At 37.8% G+C, this 15,940-nt stretch overlaps 1 protein-coding gene across 2 annotated transcripts in view; it reads left to right on the forward strand.

Moving 5' to 3' along the window:
• Positions 1-15,940, forward strand: part of LOC133607694 (leucine--tRNA ligase, cytoplasmic-like) — a 44,270-nt gene that overhangs the window by 11,939 nt on the left and 16,391 nt on the right. For both annotated transcript variants that reach the window (XM_061962567.1, XM_061962566.1), the window contains exons 11-26: positions 462-549; positions 887-963; positions 2,838-2,891; positions 2,995-3,135; positions 4,359-4,436; positions 4,539-4,624; positions 4,704-4,769; positions 4,850-4,932; positions 5,764-5,902; positions 5,974-6,186; positions 6,612-6,669; positions 6,759-6,822; positions 12,943-13,126; positions 13,198-13,288; positions 13,438-13,578; positions 14,081-14,221. In XM_061962567.1, coding sequence (XP_061818551.1) covers positions 462-549; positions 887-963; positions 2,838-2,891; positions 2,995-3,135; positions 4,359-4,436; positions 4,539-4,624; positions 4,704-4,769; positions 4,850-4,932; positions 5,764-5,902; positions 5,974-6,186; positions 6,612-6,669; positions 6,759-6,822; positions 12,943-13,126; positions 13,198-13,288; positions 13,438-13,578; positions 14,081-14,221 — 1,704 coding nt within the window. The remainder of the gene's footprint in view (positions 1-461; positions 550-886; positions 964-2,837; positions 2,892-2,994; positions 3,136-4,358; positions 4,437-4,538; positions 4,625-4,703; positions 4,770-4,849; positions 4,933-5,763; positions 5,903-5,973; positions 6,187-6,611; positions 6,670-6,758; positions 6,823-12,942; positions 13,127-13,197; positions 13,289-13,437; positions 13,579-14,080; positions 14,222-15,940) is intronic.

The raw sequence follows: 15,940 nt of genomic DNA on the forward strand, positions 1-15,940 counted from the left end.
ATGTTTTGTTTTTAATTACGTTTTACTTCTGTTACCGTATGCAAAAACCTGCACTGCAACAACATAATTTCCATGTTGTGTGATAAATAAGTCTATCCTATCCTATTCTATCCTACACCTGTGAAAGAATTGGACATTGAAAAAAAATCATCTTAGGAAAAACAACGCAGCAAAAATAGCGACCAAAAATAGAGTAAAAAATTTACTGAAATTACAAAAAAGTCAGCCCTTGTCCCGTGATGGTTAATACAGTCCCTAATGTGCCTCACTCATTTTATTAACTTGCCATTTTATAACACCTCTTTATTATGTTCTCTCCATTATTTGAGGTAAAGTGAGCAACAAACCATTTTGTGACAAGGCCCAATAAAAGGCTCATGACCAATTTAGAATGTCAGAGCCATGAAGGAGCCCTTTAAGAACCATTGCATTTAATCCTCACTTAAATTTTGTGCATGCAGGATATCCTCGGCAGTGCTCTGAGTGCGCCTCTGACATCCTACAAGATCATCTACGCCCTGCCCATGCTCACAATCAAAGAGGACAAAGGTACGACAAGTTGACATAAAACAATTCAGCATTCAGACTCACTCAAAAAACAGTTTTTCCAAATGACAAAGTTTAAATGTCAGAATCAAATATCTAATTACCCTCAGGTCCACATGATTTCGAAAGGTTATGGGAAGCAATGAGGTGTGTTGATGTGGGGGCGCGGGTTGATGCGTTGACATTTAGGCGGCTTCTCAAGCAGCTATATACCTCTCCTGTCCTCAATGGTTGCTCTGACACACGCAGTGGCTCAACCTTTGTGTACTGTGGTGGCAAAACTCAGACTTGGCCTTTAAATATATGCCTGTTCCCTGTTCCTCTTGTTTGCTTTGGCCAGGTACCGGTGTGGTCACTAGTGTGCCTTCTGATGCTCCTGATGACATCGCTGCTCTCAGAGACTTAAAGAAAAAACAAGTGAGTTTCTCTGAAGAAGTTCTTGCACGTAACAAATAATGGCCTTTTCCGTAATTTTTTTCTGTGCTGTTCTGAATGAATAGGAATATTCTGCTTTCGGGTAGTGAAAGCAATTGTGGCTGTCTGTCAAGGATCCTGTGTAAATGTGAATGGTCCGACAGATGCAGCAATATCCTGCTTTGCTGCGTTTAGTATATAGGACGAATAAATGGCGGTTCTACTGTTGCAGCTGTTTTGCAGGACTTTAACTCATTTTATACTTCTCTAAAACGTCATATTGTTATGTCTAAACAGCACTGACATATATTGATGGGACGCAACCTACCTGTCAATTTTCCACCTTTTCTGGAGGTAGTTGGTAACAGAGGATGGAAAACTTTTGGCCTGATCTACTAAGATCCAAATACCGCGCACAATCTATAAAATAGCGTGTACCATAAGTGGGCATATTGCATGTAATATGCTAACATTGCACATGCTATTCTAAACTCATGCTGATTGCCTTATTTAAATTAGGTTTTTGCGTGTACTACGCAGATTTCAACATTGAGACACTCTGATCATTTACTGCACATTCATGACATTGCCTGTGGCATGTTGCTATGTTTTGATACAAGCAGAAGACATGTACCACTTTTTATGAGCATTTTAGAAGCAGTCCTGCAGTGCATGTACAATGAAAACCACTTTTCTTTAGCGCTGAAGCCACGCTCATGGCACAGAGGCTACACTTACTGCGCTGAAGAACTTCAATAAGTTTTTTTAATATAAGAGATATGTTAATATATATTCTATGTGGAAAAAAATGAATATAATCAAAAAAACAATCGGACACCAAAACGCTTGAGTAGAATTTGTTTTAATCAGCCCCTTAAGTCATCCAGCAGCTATAAAATTTTAAGGATTCTCCTACAAGTGTGCAATGTGTTGAACCAGCAGCACACATCTATAATCTGTAACATATTTTCTGAATCGCAACCTAAACAAAAACATTTTTAGCACAGACGGTGCATTCTGTGCTCGAGGCTGTGGATCACATCATCACAGCTTATTTGTACATCTGCAATGATTCAAACGCAAAAAAATGCATAATGAAATACTTTTTTTTAATATAAGAGATGTATCATAACATATGACCTAAATTAAAAAACAAATGACATTTAAAATAAAACGCCAACAACACAAAAACACTTCAATTTAATTTGTTTTAATCATCCCCTTAAGTCACCCAGCATGCAATTATAAAAGGATGTTGCTGAATAGACGAAATGTCTTAATATTTTTCATTTCTGACAGTCCAACTATGTTCTCACGTAGGACAAAGGATTCTCTGTCCAACGTCTGTCTTTACAGCTGGAGCACCTCTTTTAACGGCTTTGTGCGTAACTGTCAGTTTGAACGTACTTTTTAGTTATGCTAAATAAAATGCCATACAGCACTTGCAAATCAATGTTGATAAATCACATTGTGTGTGCTGTTTAACATACTTGCATCTTAAGACGCAATCCACCGCTCACAAGTTTATTAGATCAGCTTTGTGTGTGCTATCAAGTTTGCACGTGTTTTAGTACACACAAACCTTAAGTAGATCAGGCCCTTTGTGTATAAGACTGTTTTGCAATGCCCGGCGAGACAGGGGGGGGGCACTCCAGCGTGCATTTTATACGTCACACCATACGCTGGCACTTTATGGCAATATTCCGCTTGGCTGGGTTCTGTTTAAAAGCCACAGCAAATAAATGCCAGATGTCCTGTTATGACTCAAGGATTTGCGAATGCTTCAGATTCAGCAGACTACATGCAAAGATTCTGAATTTTAAAAGACAATGACTCGATATTGCTTAATTAAACTTGCATTATGTATGCCCTGAAAGGCCCTTAGAGAGAAGTATGGAATTGAGGACAAGATGGTGCTGCCTTTTGAGCCGGTAAGCTCTTCTCTTCTGTCATGTCATCTTAACCACTTAATTTATACTTAACACAGGTTTTGGATGATATTTCTCTCTTTCTGTGTTTCTGTGTGCATTTCAGATCCCTATTATAGACATTCCAGGTTACGGGAACCTGTCTGCTCCTCTAGTGTGTGATGAGCTGAAGATCCAGAGCCAGAATGACAAGGATAAACTGGCTGAAGCCAAAGAGAAAGTCTACTTGAAGGGATTCTATGAAGGGGTTAGTTTGTAGTATGCTCTCTCATGTGCTAGAATATTGTTATGTTATACATTTTAATTATTAATGATTGATCAAAATGATATAAGTACATTTTATTTGTATTTGTACAGTGGTATCTGGGTTATCGTTAGTAATCTGTTCCGAAAGGTCCATTGAAAACTTCACCGAATAATAAGAAAACGGAAGCAGTTTTTCCCATTAGAAATGATGTACATCCAATTAATCCGTTCCAGACTCGAAATATTTACAAAAAAAACAATTTAGAAAGAGAATAATTATACTTTTACATGCAAAAAACACACAATATACAAATAAATCAGTATTAGTCAGATACTGGGTCATGAGCAACAGGGTAGGTTTTTATTGTGTGCCCACACTCTAGAATTCATGTTAGAGAGATACAGAAGCCTTCAGCTAGATGGCAGCAGTGCTCAATCTAACCAATAGGCTCCCTGTTCTGCCAGTAGTAGTAGTAAGTACACAGGAACACATGTACAGAGCTAACAGAGGCGTAGAGATGGAGAAGTTTGTTACAGTAATGAACAGGACAAAAAGTAGTCAACAGCATATATAAATAATGTAACTCACAGTGCGTTTTACGGATGAATATCAAGTTCTCAATAATAATCGAAGATCACTGATATAAATTAAATAGATTTCTGAGCATTTTATTTGTACCATTAGTGAAGGTTTTTGTTGACAAAGACACAGATGAGTGGCGAGGGAGTACACCATATTAATATATGCTACACATTTTTTTTCTTCCAATAGTGTTTCCCTCCTTCTTTGTCAAATTGCTGGCACTCGTGTTCTATCCAAGAACGCACAGACAATAAGGGTGTTCTTGCTCGCCTTTATTTACGAGACAGCGCTTAACAGCACAATACACTGTCATGACCCCGCAACTCCACAGCAGAATGCTACAACTTGCAACTTTCTTTGACCCCAAAAAAAGCAGTGATTGAGACTTGTTTGGGCTCTTGATTCCGCACAATCATACACGGACAGACACACTAATTGTTATGCCCAATGTTAAGCTTTGTGATAATCATGGCAAATTTTTGGCAAAACTTGGGGGTTTAAAAAACGAGGTACCACTGTCTTAATTTTTGTATTGCCAGTGTATAACTGCAATACATCTTAGAGACGTGTAGTAAAACAACTTCATGAAATTAATATCCCTCTCATCGGTTGTGTCTAATGATTCAATTTATTCCCTTCAGATTATGTTGGTTGATGGCTACAAGGGGCAGAAAGTTCAGGATGTGAAGAAGCCCATCCAGAAGATGATGGTAGAAAGGGTAGGACAACTCCCATGACTTGCTGAAGTTTGAAATGCCAGTCAACCGTTTGACTCGCTCGTTCGTATCTAACAATGTCGACGCTGCATCGGTCCTTGGCAGGGCGAGGCCGCTATCTACATGGAGCCAGAAAAACAGGTCATGTCCCGTTCAGCGGACGAGTGTGTAGTGGCGCTCTGTGATCAGTGGTGAGAAACACGACTTGTGCAAAACCAGTGTAACCCGAGGAGTTGCAAGAAAAGTGAATCAGCTCCCTTGTCGTTCAAGGTATTTGGATTACGGTGATGCTGAATGGAAGAAGCAAGCCAATCAAGCCCTCAAAACTTTGGAGACGTAACATGACTGCTTTGCTAATATTTTCAATAGTAATTAATTGTGTTTAAACATCTAACATCTTCTGCACAAATTGACAGGTTTTGTGACGAGACCAGAAGAAACTTTGAGGCTACTTTGGCCTGGCTACAGGAGCATGCTTGCTCACGTACTTATGGGCTCGGTAGGTCTGGAGTTTGATCAATCAATGTTTGGACCTTTAGTATGTATGATACGTTCGATTTGTGGCAGTGTTAGCATATTGAATTTAAGTACATGGTAACAGCCAGCAGAGGGTGCAATTGCAGTTTGCTGCCTAAATGGGCTGCATCAGAAATCAAGTAATTCTGAAACAAAGCAGTGTGATGTGTAGGACCATTTTGACTTCAAGTGTACCAACATATGTGATCTATACAGCATTTGTATTAAATAAACATTTAGTTACATTAGAACATTGATTTATCAACTTTGTTGGTTCTTGAACAGGGTTCGTAAGTACAAAAGTTTAGCACATCGCTATATAACCATTCACTGCAAGTTTTCACTTTCAGTCCAGGTTTGTATAAATATTGTAGTCCCATTCAGGGATTGAGTCCTAAAAAATGTGTTCATATGTTCAATACTGGTATGACAGGAAGAAAGTGAGGTTTCCAAGGCAAGACAAATTAGCGCAACACTAACTCGGCATTACCACAGCCATGGTACATTAAAAGTCTTTGTTGACATTCTAAATGTAACTTATTTACAGGACATGTTAAAAAGAATTAATAAATGTAACTTTTTGTTGCAGTTTGCATTTAGATGTTTAACTCGGGAGTGTCTGGCTAAAATAGTCGATTTAGGACATTGTCCTCAAATGTACACTTGTTGTTCTCATAGTATAAAATCTTCAAATATTAAAGATAACCACTGTTATTTATTTTCAGCAATGTGCTACCGAATAACCATCTATTGCCCCTGCTTGTGTTCTTGGGAGTGTGCCTGTCACTACTTATGTTTTGCTCGGTTGTCAAAGGAACACGGCTGCCCTGGGATGAGCATTGGCTGATCGAGTCGCTCTCGGACTCCACCATCTACATGGCGTACTACACTGTGGCTCACCTCCTCCAGGGCGGGGTGCTCAACGGGCAGGGTAGCTCGCCACTGGGCATCAAGTAAGGACACGACACAAGCTAATCAATTAACATTATGTTCTAATGTTAATTGATTTTTGCTTTCGTTCTAGACCGCAGCAGATGACGAAAGAGGTCTGGGACTTCATCTTCTTCAAGGCATCCCCCTTCCCTAAGACCAGCATCCCGAAAGAGCACCTCCAGAAGCTAAGGAGGGAGTTTGAGTACTGGTACCCGGTGGACGTGCGTGTCTCTGGCAAAGACTTGGTGCCCAACCACTTGTCTTATTATCTCTACAACCATGTAGCCATGTGGCCCAATGACAGGTGAGGTTCCCATGGATGTTCTTTTTTTTTTTTAACATTACACAATACAATTTAGTCCTCCGACCTAATTGCTACTGCACTGTACAATAAGTTGTTTTAAAAGATCTTAACACTTTAAAAAGCCTTAAACGCCAATAGGTTAGCGAGGATTACCCGCTATTTGCTCAATTGTATAGCCACATTTAGCAGTAATGCCTTACTTCTTTACTTGTAGCGAATGGAAGCACATTGTTATATTTCAAATAATTCCTTACACTTTACAGTTACGCTTAATAACAATTCATTACAATTCATAGACTACTAACTTACTTCTCAGCAGCTTATAACCCTTACTAGTGCGCTTATTGTAAATGGGTGATTTCACAACAAAATTCATCATACGTAATCATATTGTTGCTAATAGTGTTGCTTTCTATTGCCTACAGTGGAAAGTGGCCACAGGCAGTGAGAGCAAACGGGCATCTGCTCTTAAACTCTGAGAAGGTGTGTTTAAATTGTAATGCTGTTTTTTATGTTATGTAAGTATGTCTCCTGGTGTGTTGTGATAACATCTGCTTGTTTTGGGCCAACAGATGTCCAAATCAACTGGAAACTTCCTCACTCTTAGCCAAGCCATCAAAAAGTTCTCAGCAGACGGTACGCCAATTTTAAGCATCCAATCTGTGCTGGGAATTTCTCAGAGATAACCCTTTTTCTATTTTTAATACAGTAAATATTTAGTCAGAAAAACATAATTATTTATGGGCCATTCTACCGAATCAGTGCCATTTGCTTGCTAAAACTCTCTGAAAATTAATTAAAATTTCTGTGTTTTGACCCACAACATTTTTTTTGTACAAGATGCCAATAACTGAAAATATTTTTTTGCATAGAATTAGCAAATAAATTAATTTGTGTGGCCTCTTGCATAAACACCATGCGGTTGTTTAGAGCAGGGCTTCCTAACCTTCTTGACCTCGGGGTCCAACTTTTCCACTACAAAATGACCTGGGGCCCACTCAAAATTACCACGGATTTAGTCATCTTACTCTTGATTTTAAACTTATTCAATAATTATGTATCTAACCTACCTAATCTAACAGTTTACAACCATGTCAAATTAAATGAAATAATGTGGTAATCACAAAGAGTGTAATTTATTTAAGAGTTAAACCTTAGGCCTTGGCGAGGCTGATTAGAGAAATAAGAACTAATCAAATATACTGCATAAGATGGTACTAATAAATATGATATATAAATCTGTTAGTTATGAAATATGACAAATGTTCAAATAAAATACACATTACTGTCAAAGTTCAAAAACGAGATTGTTTGAATCAAATAAAGAATGTGTAACACAACCTACACCCCTTGCAAAAACGCAAAATGGTTCTTTCCTCCTGGTAGTGGCAAACCCTGCATGAAACACTTCACTGTTATATCAACATTGATGTCATAACGTCGCATTTGTGCATTCACACACACCAGGATGAGGTAACAAAAGAAAGGTAAAAATATATTCAATATATTTGTGGTAGCATCGGACAAAATCACGTTTAATTTTACTTTTGCATCTCATAGCACATAATTGTGGTTCAAGGTTCCTTCAAAGAACTTGATTAAAGTTTGAAACAAAGGCGTCACTGGTTTTTAAAGACAGGGGAGGCTTGACACCATTAGATGCACTAATAAAAATAATATTAATAAATATGTATTATTACAATCCAGTAATGATAATCTTACATGAATCAGATAATCACTACCTTACAATATGAAGTAAAGGAAAACTTGACAGATTTATAATAATATTTAGGTGATTAATAGGTTGTATGATGATTAAAACTCCCAAATCTTGGCGACATTACAAGCTGCATGCAAAACCCGTAATTATAGTTGCGTTTTAAAAAGCTACCGGGTAGTTTCAGCCAAAATTAAGTCAATAATTAGTTTTTAGCACATGTCAACATACCAAGTGTGTGCATGTGGGGCGACAATATTAGGTTTTGCGTGGGTTGGGGGCCTTTCAGGAATTTAATAATGATATTAATAATAAATAAGTAATACTAAAGACCAATGGGGCCTTAAAAACACAAGCACATTACAGTGATGTAACAAAATAAAAAAAACATCAAAAGAAATAATTTAGGCAACAAGACTGTGCTGGTCTCCAACCACCCAGTCATAGTTGAAATATCAAGTACACAAACAAATAAATGATTGGACATATTTTGGTCTAACAGGAACTGAATAAAAACCCATTCATTGACATAACAAAAGCTTAAAATATATTTTTAAATGTTGTTCATTAAATATTTAATCAGATCAAATCGTAGAACACTTTGCTGCATAAAACATCTTTTTGTGTTTGTGTGTTTTGTGATCATAAAAAAAGTATGAAAAAAAACCCTAAATAAAACATGTTACCAGTTTCTTTTATCGTGGGTTCACACAACTTATTTCCTGGGCATGCAAATGGCACCTACTTGGTGGAATGGCCCCCTTATATTAATACCAATATGTGTAACTATGCAACACTGTCTGACTACAAATAAAGACTATTAGTGATGCACATCCTCCCCAGAAAAACAAGACAGAAGAGCATTAATTGCCTCCTTTGTAATTGTTCATCAACTGTGAATAATTTCACATTGTGCCTGACAGAGAAACTCCTTGATTTTCCTCCCAACACCTTGTTTTTCCGCTTCTACTTTGGTTTGAGCCTTGTTGAATAATGAATGGAAGTGTGTGTCTGTGAAAGAACCTCATGTGCTGACAGCAGACCGACGTATTAAGTTCACGGCCCATCTTTCAGGGCTCCGCGCTGCCTGTCGGGCAATGACGGAGGGTTTCCGACCGTAGATGTAGGAGACTGAGAGCCTGGGTTTCATTGTCTTAACACAGAGATAGACGTATTCGGTTCACCTCACATCTTTGGGGTTTAGCTTTGCTGTTTCCGTGCTGATGCACAGGTGTGCTGTTCATTATTCTTTTGCAGTTCACTAGTTTGACAGCTATGTGTGGGTGTGTGGGTGGGTGGGTGGTTGTGTGTGTGGGTGTGCGCGCGCCAAATTCTACTGTCAGAGGGTCGGCAAGCAATAATTAAAGCATCTTGATTACTTCAATGCATGATGTAACAACTGATTAGCAGCCTCCACTTTAATCGACGCTGTATCTCAATTAATTGGCGGGTGTTTCTTCCATTTAAACAAATACATGTCTCTGCCCAAAAAAGTGGACCTACCATTTATTTACTGATGTGTTTTTACACAGAACCCAGCAAAGAGCGATATTGCGCAACTGTGAACTTTCACACCGCAACTTGACATCCCACACTCGGATCATTAGAAAATGAAAAATAATAAAAAAGATAACTAGATGCAAAATGAATCAGCACCAATATTTGTTGTAATGTATCACCACGTTTGACTTTTTCACCACAAAAAGTCTTCTACGGAAGACACTCTTAAAAGGTGTAAAAATGCAGACATTCACAGGCATAACAGGTGTTAGCATAGATATAACTAGGTGTGTCAAATTATCACCTTTATTGCGAATAATTAATTACACTAATATTTAGCGCTATGTTTTTTTAAATCTCGTCAATCGACCCGTCTCTGTATGTTTGCAAGTTGCCTCACCCTCTTCTTGTGCTTGAGTGAAAGCAACAACAGTTCTGCCATGATTTGTATAAGTTTGAATGCTGTGTTGTTTTTAGAGTAGAGTAGACCAGTGTTTTTTAACCATAGGGTCGGGCCTATTGTTAGGTCACGAGCGACTCCATACAGTTTCTCAGCTGTGGTTTGAGACACTTCACCCCTTGCTCCTGATGGCTGCTGGTTAGCGCCTTGCAAGGCAGCTCCCGCCCTCAGTGTGTGAATGTGTGTGTGAATGGGTGAATGTGGAAATACTGTCAAAGCGCTTTGAGTACCTTGAAGGTAGAAAAGCACTATACAAGTATAACCCATTTTATCATTTATTTATTTATTTGTATGGGCCGCAGCGGTACTGAGTTGTAATACACTTTTCCGCCACTTGTGGCAGTAATGACAATCTTCATTAGCTTTGTACCAACATCCATCCATTTCTACCGCTTGTCCCTTTTGGGGTCACGGGGAGGGCTGGAGCATATCTCAGCTGCACTCAACAATCACTGAGAAATTGTGACTTGTGTGAAGTATGTCAACTGTGGTGACTGCCTCCGATATATTTGTAATCACTGTATGTATCACTCATGTATTCTTCTAACTGATATTCCTTTTTTGCTAACATGCTAAGTGAGTAAGTGCACTTTTTGTATTCCCCCCACCCCATATTTCTGCACAGTAAGTCAGATATGGTAACACTGGGGAGAAATAGAGAATATGGAGTGTTTTTTTTGTCCAGAACATATTTTGCTTTATTCATTTTTGATGTATTTCTTGTCACTTTTTTCAATTTTTTTTCCAGTTCATTTTTCATTTTTATTACACACAAATTTGTTTCTTTTACTCTTTCAATATCCGTCTATTTGTATGTGTTTGACTTTGTCTTCTGCTGTTACCGAAATACATTATTTTAGTTTTACTGAGATTCAAAGACGCTGTTATCGGTGGTTCTCCAGTGTTGATAGCGAACCTTCACTTCCCATACCTGTCTTCTTCCTGGGTTGTGAGGAAAGCAATGTAAAACTTTTCAGTTTTTGCGGGTGGTGCAACCCCATGCTAAACAGGGCATTTTTACACGTTGAAAAGGTAACGAGGAAGCCCCGCAAACACATAGCATCAGCTCAAAGTTAGTAGCAGTCATGGCGCCCTGTAGTCACGCGAGAGCGTTTTGACCAATCATTAAGGAGTTCGCCTGAAACTGAGTTGGACATACTCTCTTTATACACGACTGTGTATCAAACAAGTCGAAGAAGTTTCTTAAGCCCAAGAATTATGGCTGAAGTGGTGAAGCTATATTTTCATTTTCATTTTCAATTTAACTTTACTGAAAGTTTTTTTAAGAAACATTAATTATTAATTTAGCTTATTTATTTCAGCACAACATGTACATTCATTTTTGTCAGGTATTTATTAGTCCCATCTTAAGGAGTATATTTAATCAGTACCGTACTTATTTTTCTAATCAGCCTGTTCCAAGCCAAAGGTTATCTGTTAAATAAATTATAATCTTAGTCATTAACACATTATTTCATATAGTTTGACAAGGTGGTAAACTGTAAGTAGGTTAGATATATAATTATTGAATATGTTTAAAATCAAGAGAAAGATTACTAAATCAGTGTTAATAATGTTAGTAAATGTCTGGAGTAGATGACACTTTGGAGAAATGGCGTCACTTCCGAGTGTGTTTTGACCCACATGCAGCTGACTTTATACTGTTAACACATCCGTGCTTCAATATAGTAATATGTCATAAATAGCATACTCGTGGGTCTGCCTGTGTACGAAATTAAAGCAAAACTCGTACGAGAGTAACTTCATGTTCTGTCGTTAATTAAGATTTAAAACATGAGATAATGGTGCATATTGATGTATGTGTATTAGACATATGTGATTGACAGTCTAGAAAGCAACACATCCTCTGATCTGTTTTTAAGTTTTAACATTTAATCGTGACAAATATAAACATTTATTTGTTAAATTTGTTCTCTTAAACCACATATGGTAACATTATACATATGCCAGCACTGTGGTTATTTTATATTATTTGAAGCACACAAATTCAACATTCAATAATTATTGCTCAGAAAAGTGTTCTTACCGGTTTTTTGATGTGTTCAGAACTTTGTCGACCTGATGTTTGATTTTAGTAAATAAAGCAGACGGTATCTGCAAGTCTGGTAAACAATAAATTACTTTGTAAAGCTACCTGTTTGTTTGTATAAATGTCTTTATAATAGTGTAATTAATTTGAATAGTATCTCAAGTTTGGCCGCAAGGTGGTTAGCGTGCAGGGCGCACAGTCAGGCAGTCAGGAGATCTTTGTTTGAATCTCCCTTTGGACATCTCTGTGTGGAGTTTGCTTGTTCTCGTGCACGTGTTTGTTTATTCCAGGCACTGCGGATTCCTGTCACATTCCAAATATATACACGTTAGGTTGATTGAAGACTCAAAATTGTCCATTGGTATCAATGTGTATGGTTGCTGGTCTTTATGTGCCGTTCGATTGGCTGGTAACCAGTCTAGAGTGTGCCCAGCGTCAGCTGGGATAGGCTCTAGCTTACCTGTGACCCTAATGGGGATAAGTGGTATAGAAGATAGATCCATGGATATCTCTATCTTTTCTAAATGTTTTTTTAGGTGAGATTAAAAAAGATGAATCAAATTAATTACAGATCACAATCGATTGCTTTGACAGCACTATATGCATCAGCACGCTGGAGCAGCCAGAGTATATGACGTGCCTACGTAGCATCTTTGCGGGTGCCACTTTTTTATTGCAATATGTTTTACATACTGAAAATAAGTCATAAGTCAATTGATTTACTTTATTGAAAATGCAAAAATATGTGCCATTATTACATGTTTTTTTTGTAAAAACAAAAAAAAATACTACCTATAAACAATTCTTCCCAGTGTCTTAGTTTCAACCGTATGGCGTATTTTGCAACCATATGCAGCGCAATGTGCCAGCATTCTTGCTGTCTTTGTTTCCCTGCCATCTACAACAATGGAATATCCTGACACTTTGTCCCGACTAGCTTACTTAGGCCCGCCATAGGCACGCAGCTGAAAGGGGCGTGACATACTTAGTGATATCTATGGATGTTAAAACGTCCTTCTCCACCCTCAGGTATGCGTTTGGCTTTGGCCGACGCCGGCGACACAGTAGAGGACGCCAACTTCGTGGAGACCATGGCGGACGCTGGCATCCTGCGCTTGTACACCTGGATCGAATGGGTGAAGGAGATGATAGCCAACCAGAACAACCTGAGGACCGGACCCGCTGACACCTTCAATGACCGCGTCTTCGCAAGGTAGACACTCTTATTTTGTAGTAAGATTCAGAGGTTCCATTGGATACTTGAGGATTTTGTGTCTTGGCCAGCGAAATTAATGCAGGAATCTTAAAGACAGAGCAACACTACGACAAAATGATGTACAAGGAGGCTTTGAAGAGCGGCTTCTTTGAGTTCCAGGTAAACATAATTCAGTCATTTTTGCAAGCAAGTGTTCTTTTCCTGCATCTTTCCAATAAAATTGACTTTATGGACATGGCAAAAAACTAAAGAAAGCTGTTCCAAATCCAAGCCTAAACATTATTGATAACGATTCATCCTTCACACAGGCCGCCAAAGACAAGTACAGAGAGCTGGCGATTGAAGGCATGCACAAAGAGCTGGTCTTCCAGTTCATAGAGAGACAAACGCTACTGCTGGCCCCCATCTGTCCACACCTGTGCGAGTACACTTGGGGTCTGCTGGGCAAGGTAAGACGCATGCACATTTGGCACCTCCGTTACAGAAGCTGCCAACTGGCTGAGAGTTGAGTTAAAACCAGACTTTGATCTGTTTCCTCCCCACCTTTTGTGTTATCCTCTCTTGAAAAGAGACGTTTAAAAGACAAGCTCTAGTAAATATTCATGAGAACGCCAGCCTGGTTTATTTAAGCGCGCTTCCTCTTGATGACCACCAGGAGCTCGTCTTCACACGCACACACGTCCTCTTGCCGTCGATAAAAGGAAGGCACACACTTTATTTGTGCGTTCCAACAACACTAGCACCTCAAAGGGCCAAGAATATTTTTAACGCTCTAATGTACAAGTACAAAAGAACACCGCTGTGCCTTAGAGATGGGTATTTTTGGTTGTCGCCTAGCAACATGCACCTGAAGCCCCTACAATCAGGTTTCATTTCTTCCACTAGCTAAAAGCATAATATAAAATAAATACTTAATCCAGGATTCTAAAGCCGTCTCTTCCCCACCCACAGACCACATCCCTGATGAAGGCGTCATGGCCCGCCGCCGGTCCAGTGGATGAGATTCTCATCCGCTCTTCTCAGTATCTGATGGAGACGGCACACGACCTCCGACTGAGACTCAAAGCTTATATGCTCCCACCTAAAAATAAGGTAAAACACAGTCAAATGCCAGCCAATATCATGCACAATTGAGTGGTTAATATTGCATGTGAACTGTAATGAAAATATAAGGCTTGCCATTTATACTGTATCTTCAGGCATCCCTATGAACACCAATCTGTATGGAAAAGGTTCAGAATATTCATTGGTCAGTTTTGCTCACACTTGTTCAATCGGCTATTTTTTGGCAAGAAATGTGTTCATTAATTGGACTACAATGGCTTGTTTTCTGTACATTTTTTGAATGAAATTACTGTGGTGGCTTTATTATACACTACATTTGAATGTATGCGCGTGTGCGTATGTACAGAATGTGTATATGTATGTATGTGTATATGTATCTATATATATATATTAGTTATAGTTTGAGTTTATTTCGAACATTCATACAATTACAACATGGCACATCACAATTTCCAGTTCGAACATATTTCGAAAAGAAGTAGGAAGCAGCAGAGTTTATTTAATCCCACCTCTTTTCCATTACATAGCAATTGCTCGCACTTTTGTTCACTTCCTGGTCTCAATTTATTCACAATACACTCCATAAATAACGTTCAAAAAATAAATAAATAAAGAAGAGTTAATTCAGTTGTATTTCATGTAATGAGAGGAATAAGATTATCAATAAATTCAGAATGTTTATCATGGTTCTTCTTATTTGTACTTTGTAAACACTTTTAATTTGAACAGTTTCTTAAACCGGATCATATTAGTACATTGTTTGATTTATTTACTTAATCCATTCCATAATTTAATTCCACATACAGATATGCTAAAAGTTTTAAGTGTTATAAGTGCATACAAATGTTTTAAATTACATTTTTCTCTGAGGTTGTATTTCTCCTCTTTTGTTGAGAATAATTATTGTACTTTCATAGGTAGTAGCAGGTTATAGTTTGCTTTGTGCATATTTTTTGCATAATGTTTGCAAATTTGCTATATCGTGGAATAAAAATGTTTCGATTACCGTAAATATAGGGTTTGAGTGTTCTCTATTTCTAACATTATGTATTGTAACTCGGACTGTCAAACGATTAAAATATTTAATTGCGATTAATCACATTGCCATAGTTAACTCAAAATTAATTGCGAATAATCGCAGAAAAATATAATTTTTCGTCATTAATAAGTGGACTCTAGACAGATCATTTTTAAAGTTTTTAATACCATGAATGGACAATTCATTTGCTTTAATAAAATGGTTTTTTTTTTAAACATTGTGCTTTTTGAAACAGCTCAACGCGAGAAGGATATACACACGGTTTTAAAAAGAATTAAAAAAATACCTGCAGTGAGTTGGTGTCTTTTCAGATTTTCTCTTTCGTAGGAACACAGAATTTGTATTCTTGCTTTACAGTAGGCGCACTTGCATTTAGAGAGGAATTACACTGCCACGTTTAGATAGCAGTTTTACGCATTAATAACAAAATGTGGATTGTTACGATCATGCTTTGATTGTCAAAGATGTTAGGTGATATTTTTTTGTACATGATTAAATGTTTCTGATATTCTGTACTTTACATGTTGTACAGGTTAGTAATAGTAGTAGTTTATTTTGGACATGTTAAAAACAAAGCAAAAAAACAAATAATGGAAAAAAGGAAATAATCTTGATAACATTATAGTAAGGTCAGAAATAGAAACAAATATTTCACAATGAAAACACATACACTAAAACAATACATAATGGTTAGGTTTTTTTTCATA

This window comes from Nerophis lumbriciformis, linkage group LG09 (assembly GCF_033978685.3).
Source record: "Nerophis lumbriciformis linkage group LG09, RoL_Nlum_v2.1, whole genome shotgun sequence".
Taxonomy (NCBI): Eukaryota; Metazoa; Chordata; class Actinopteri; order Syngnathiformes; family Syngnathidae; genus Nerophis; species Nerophis lumbriciformis.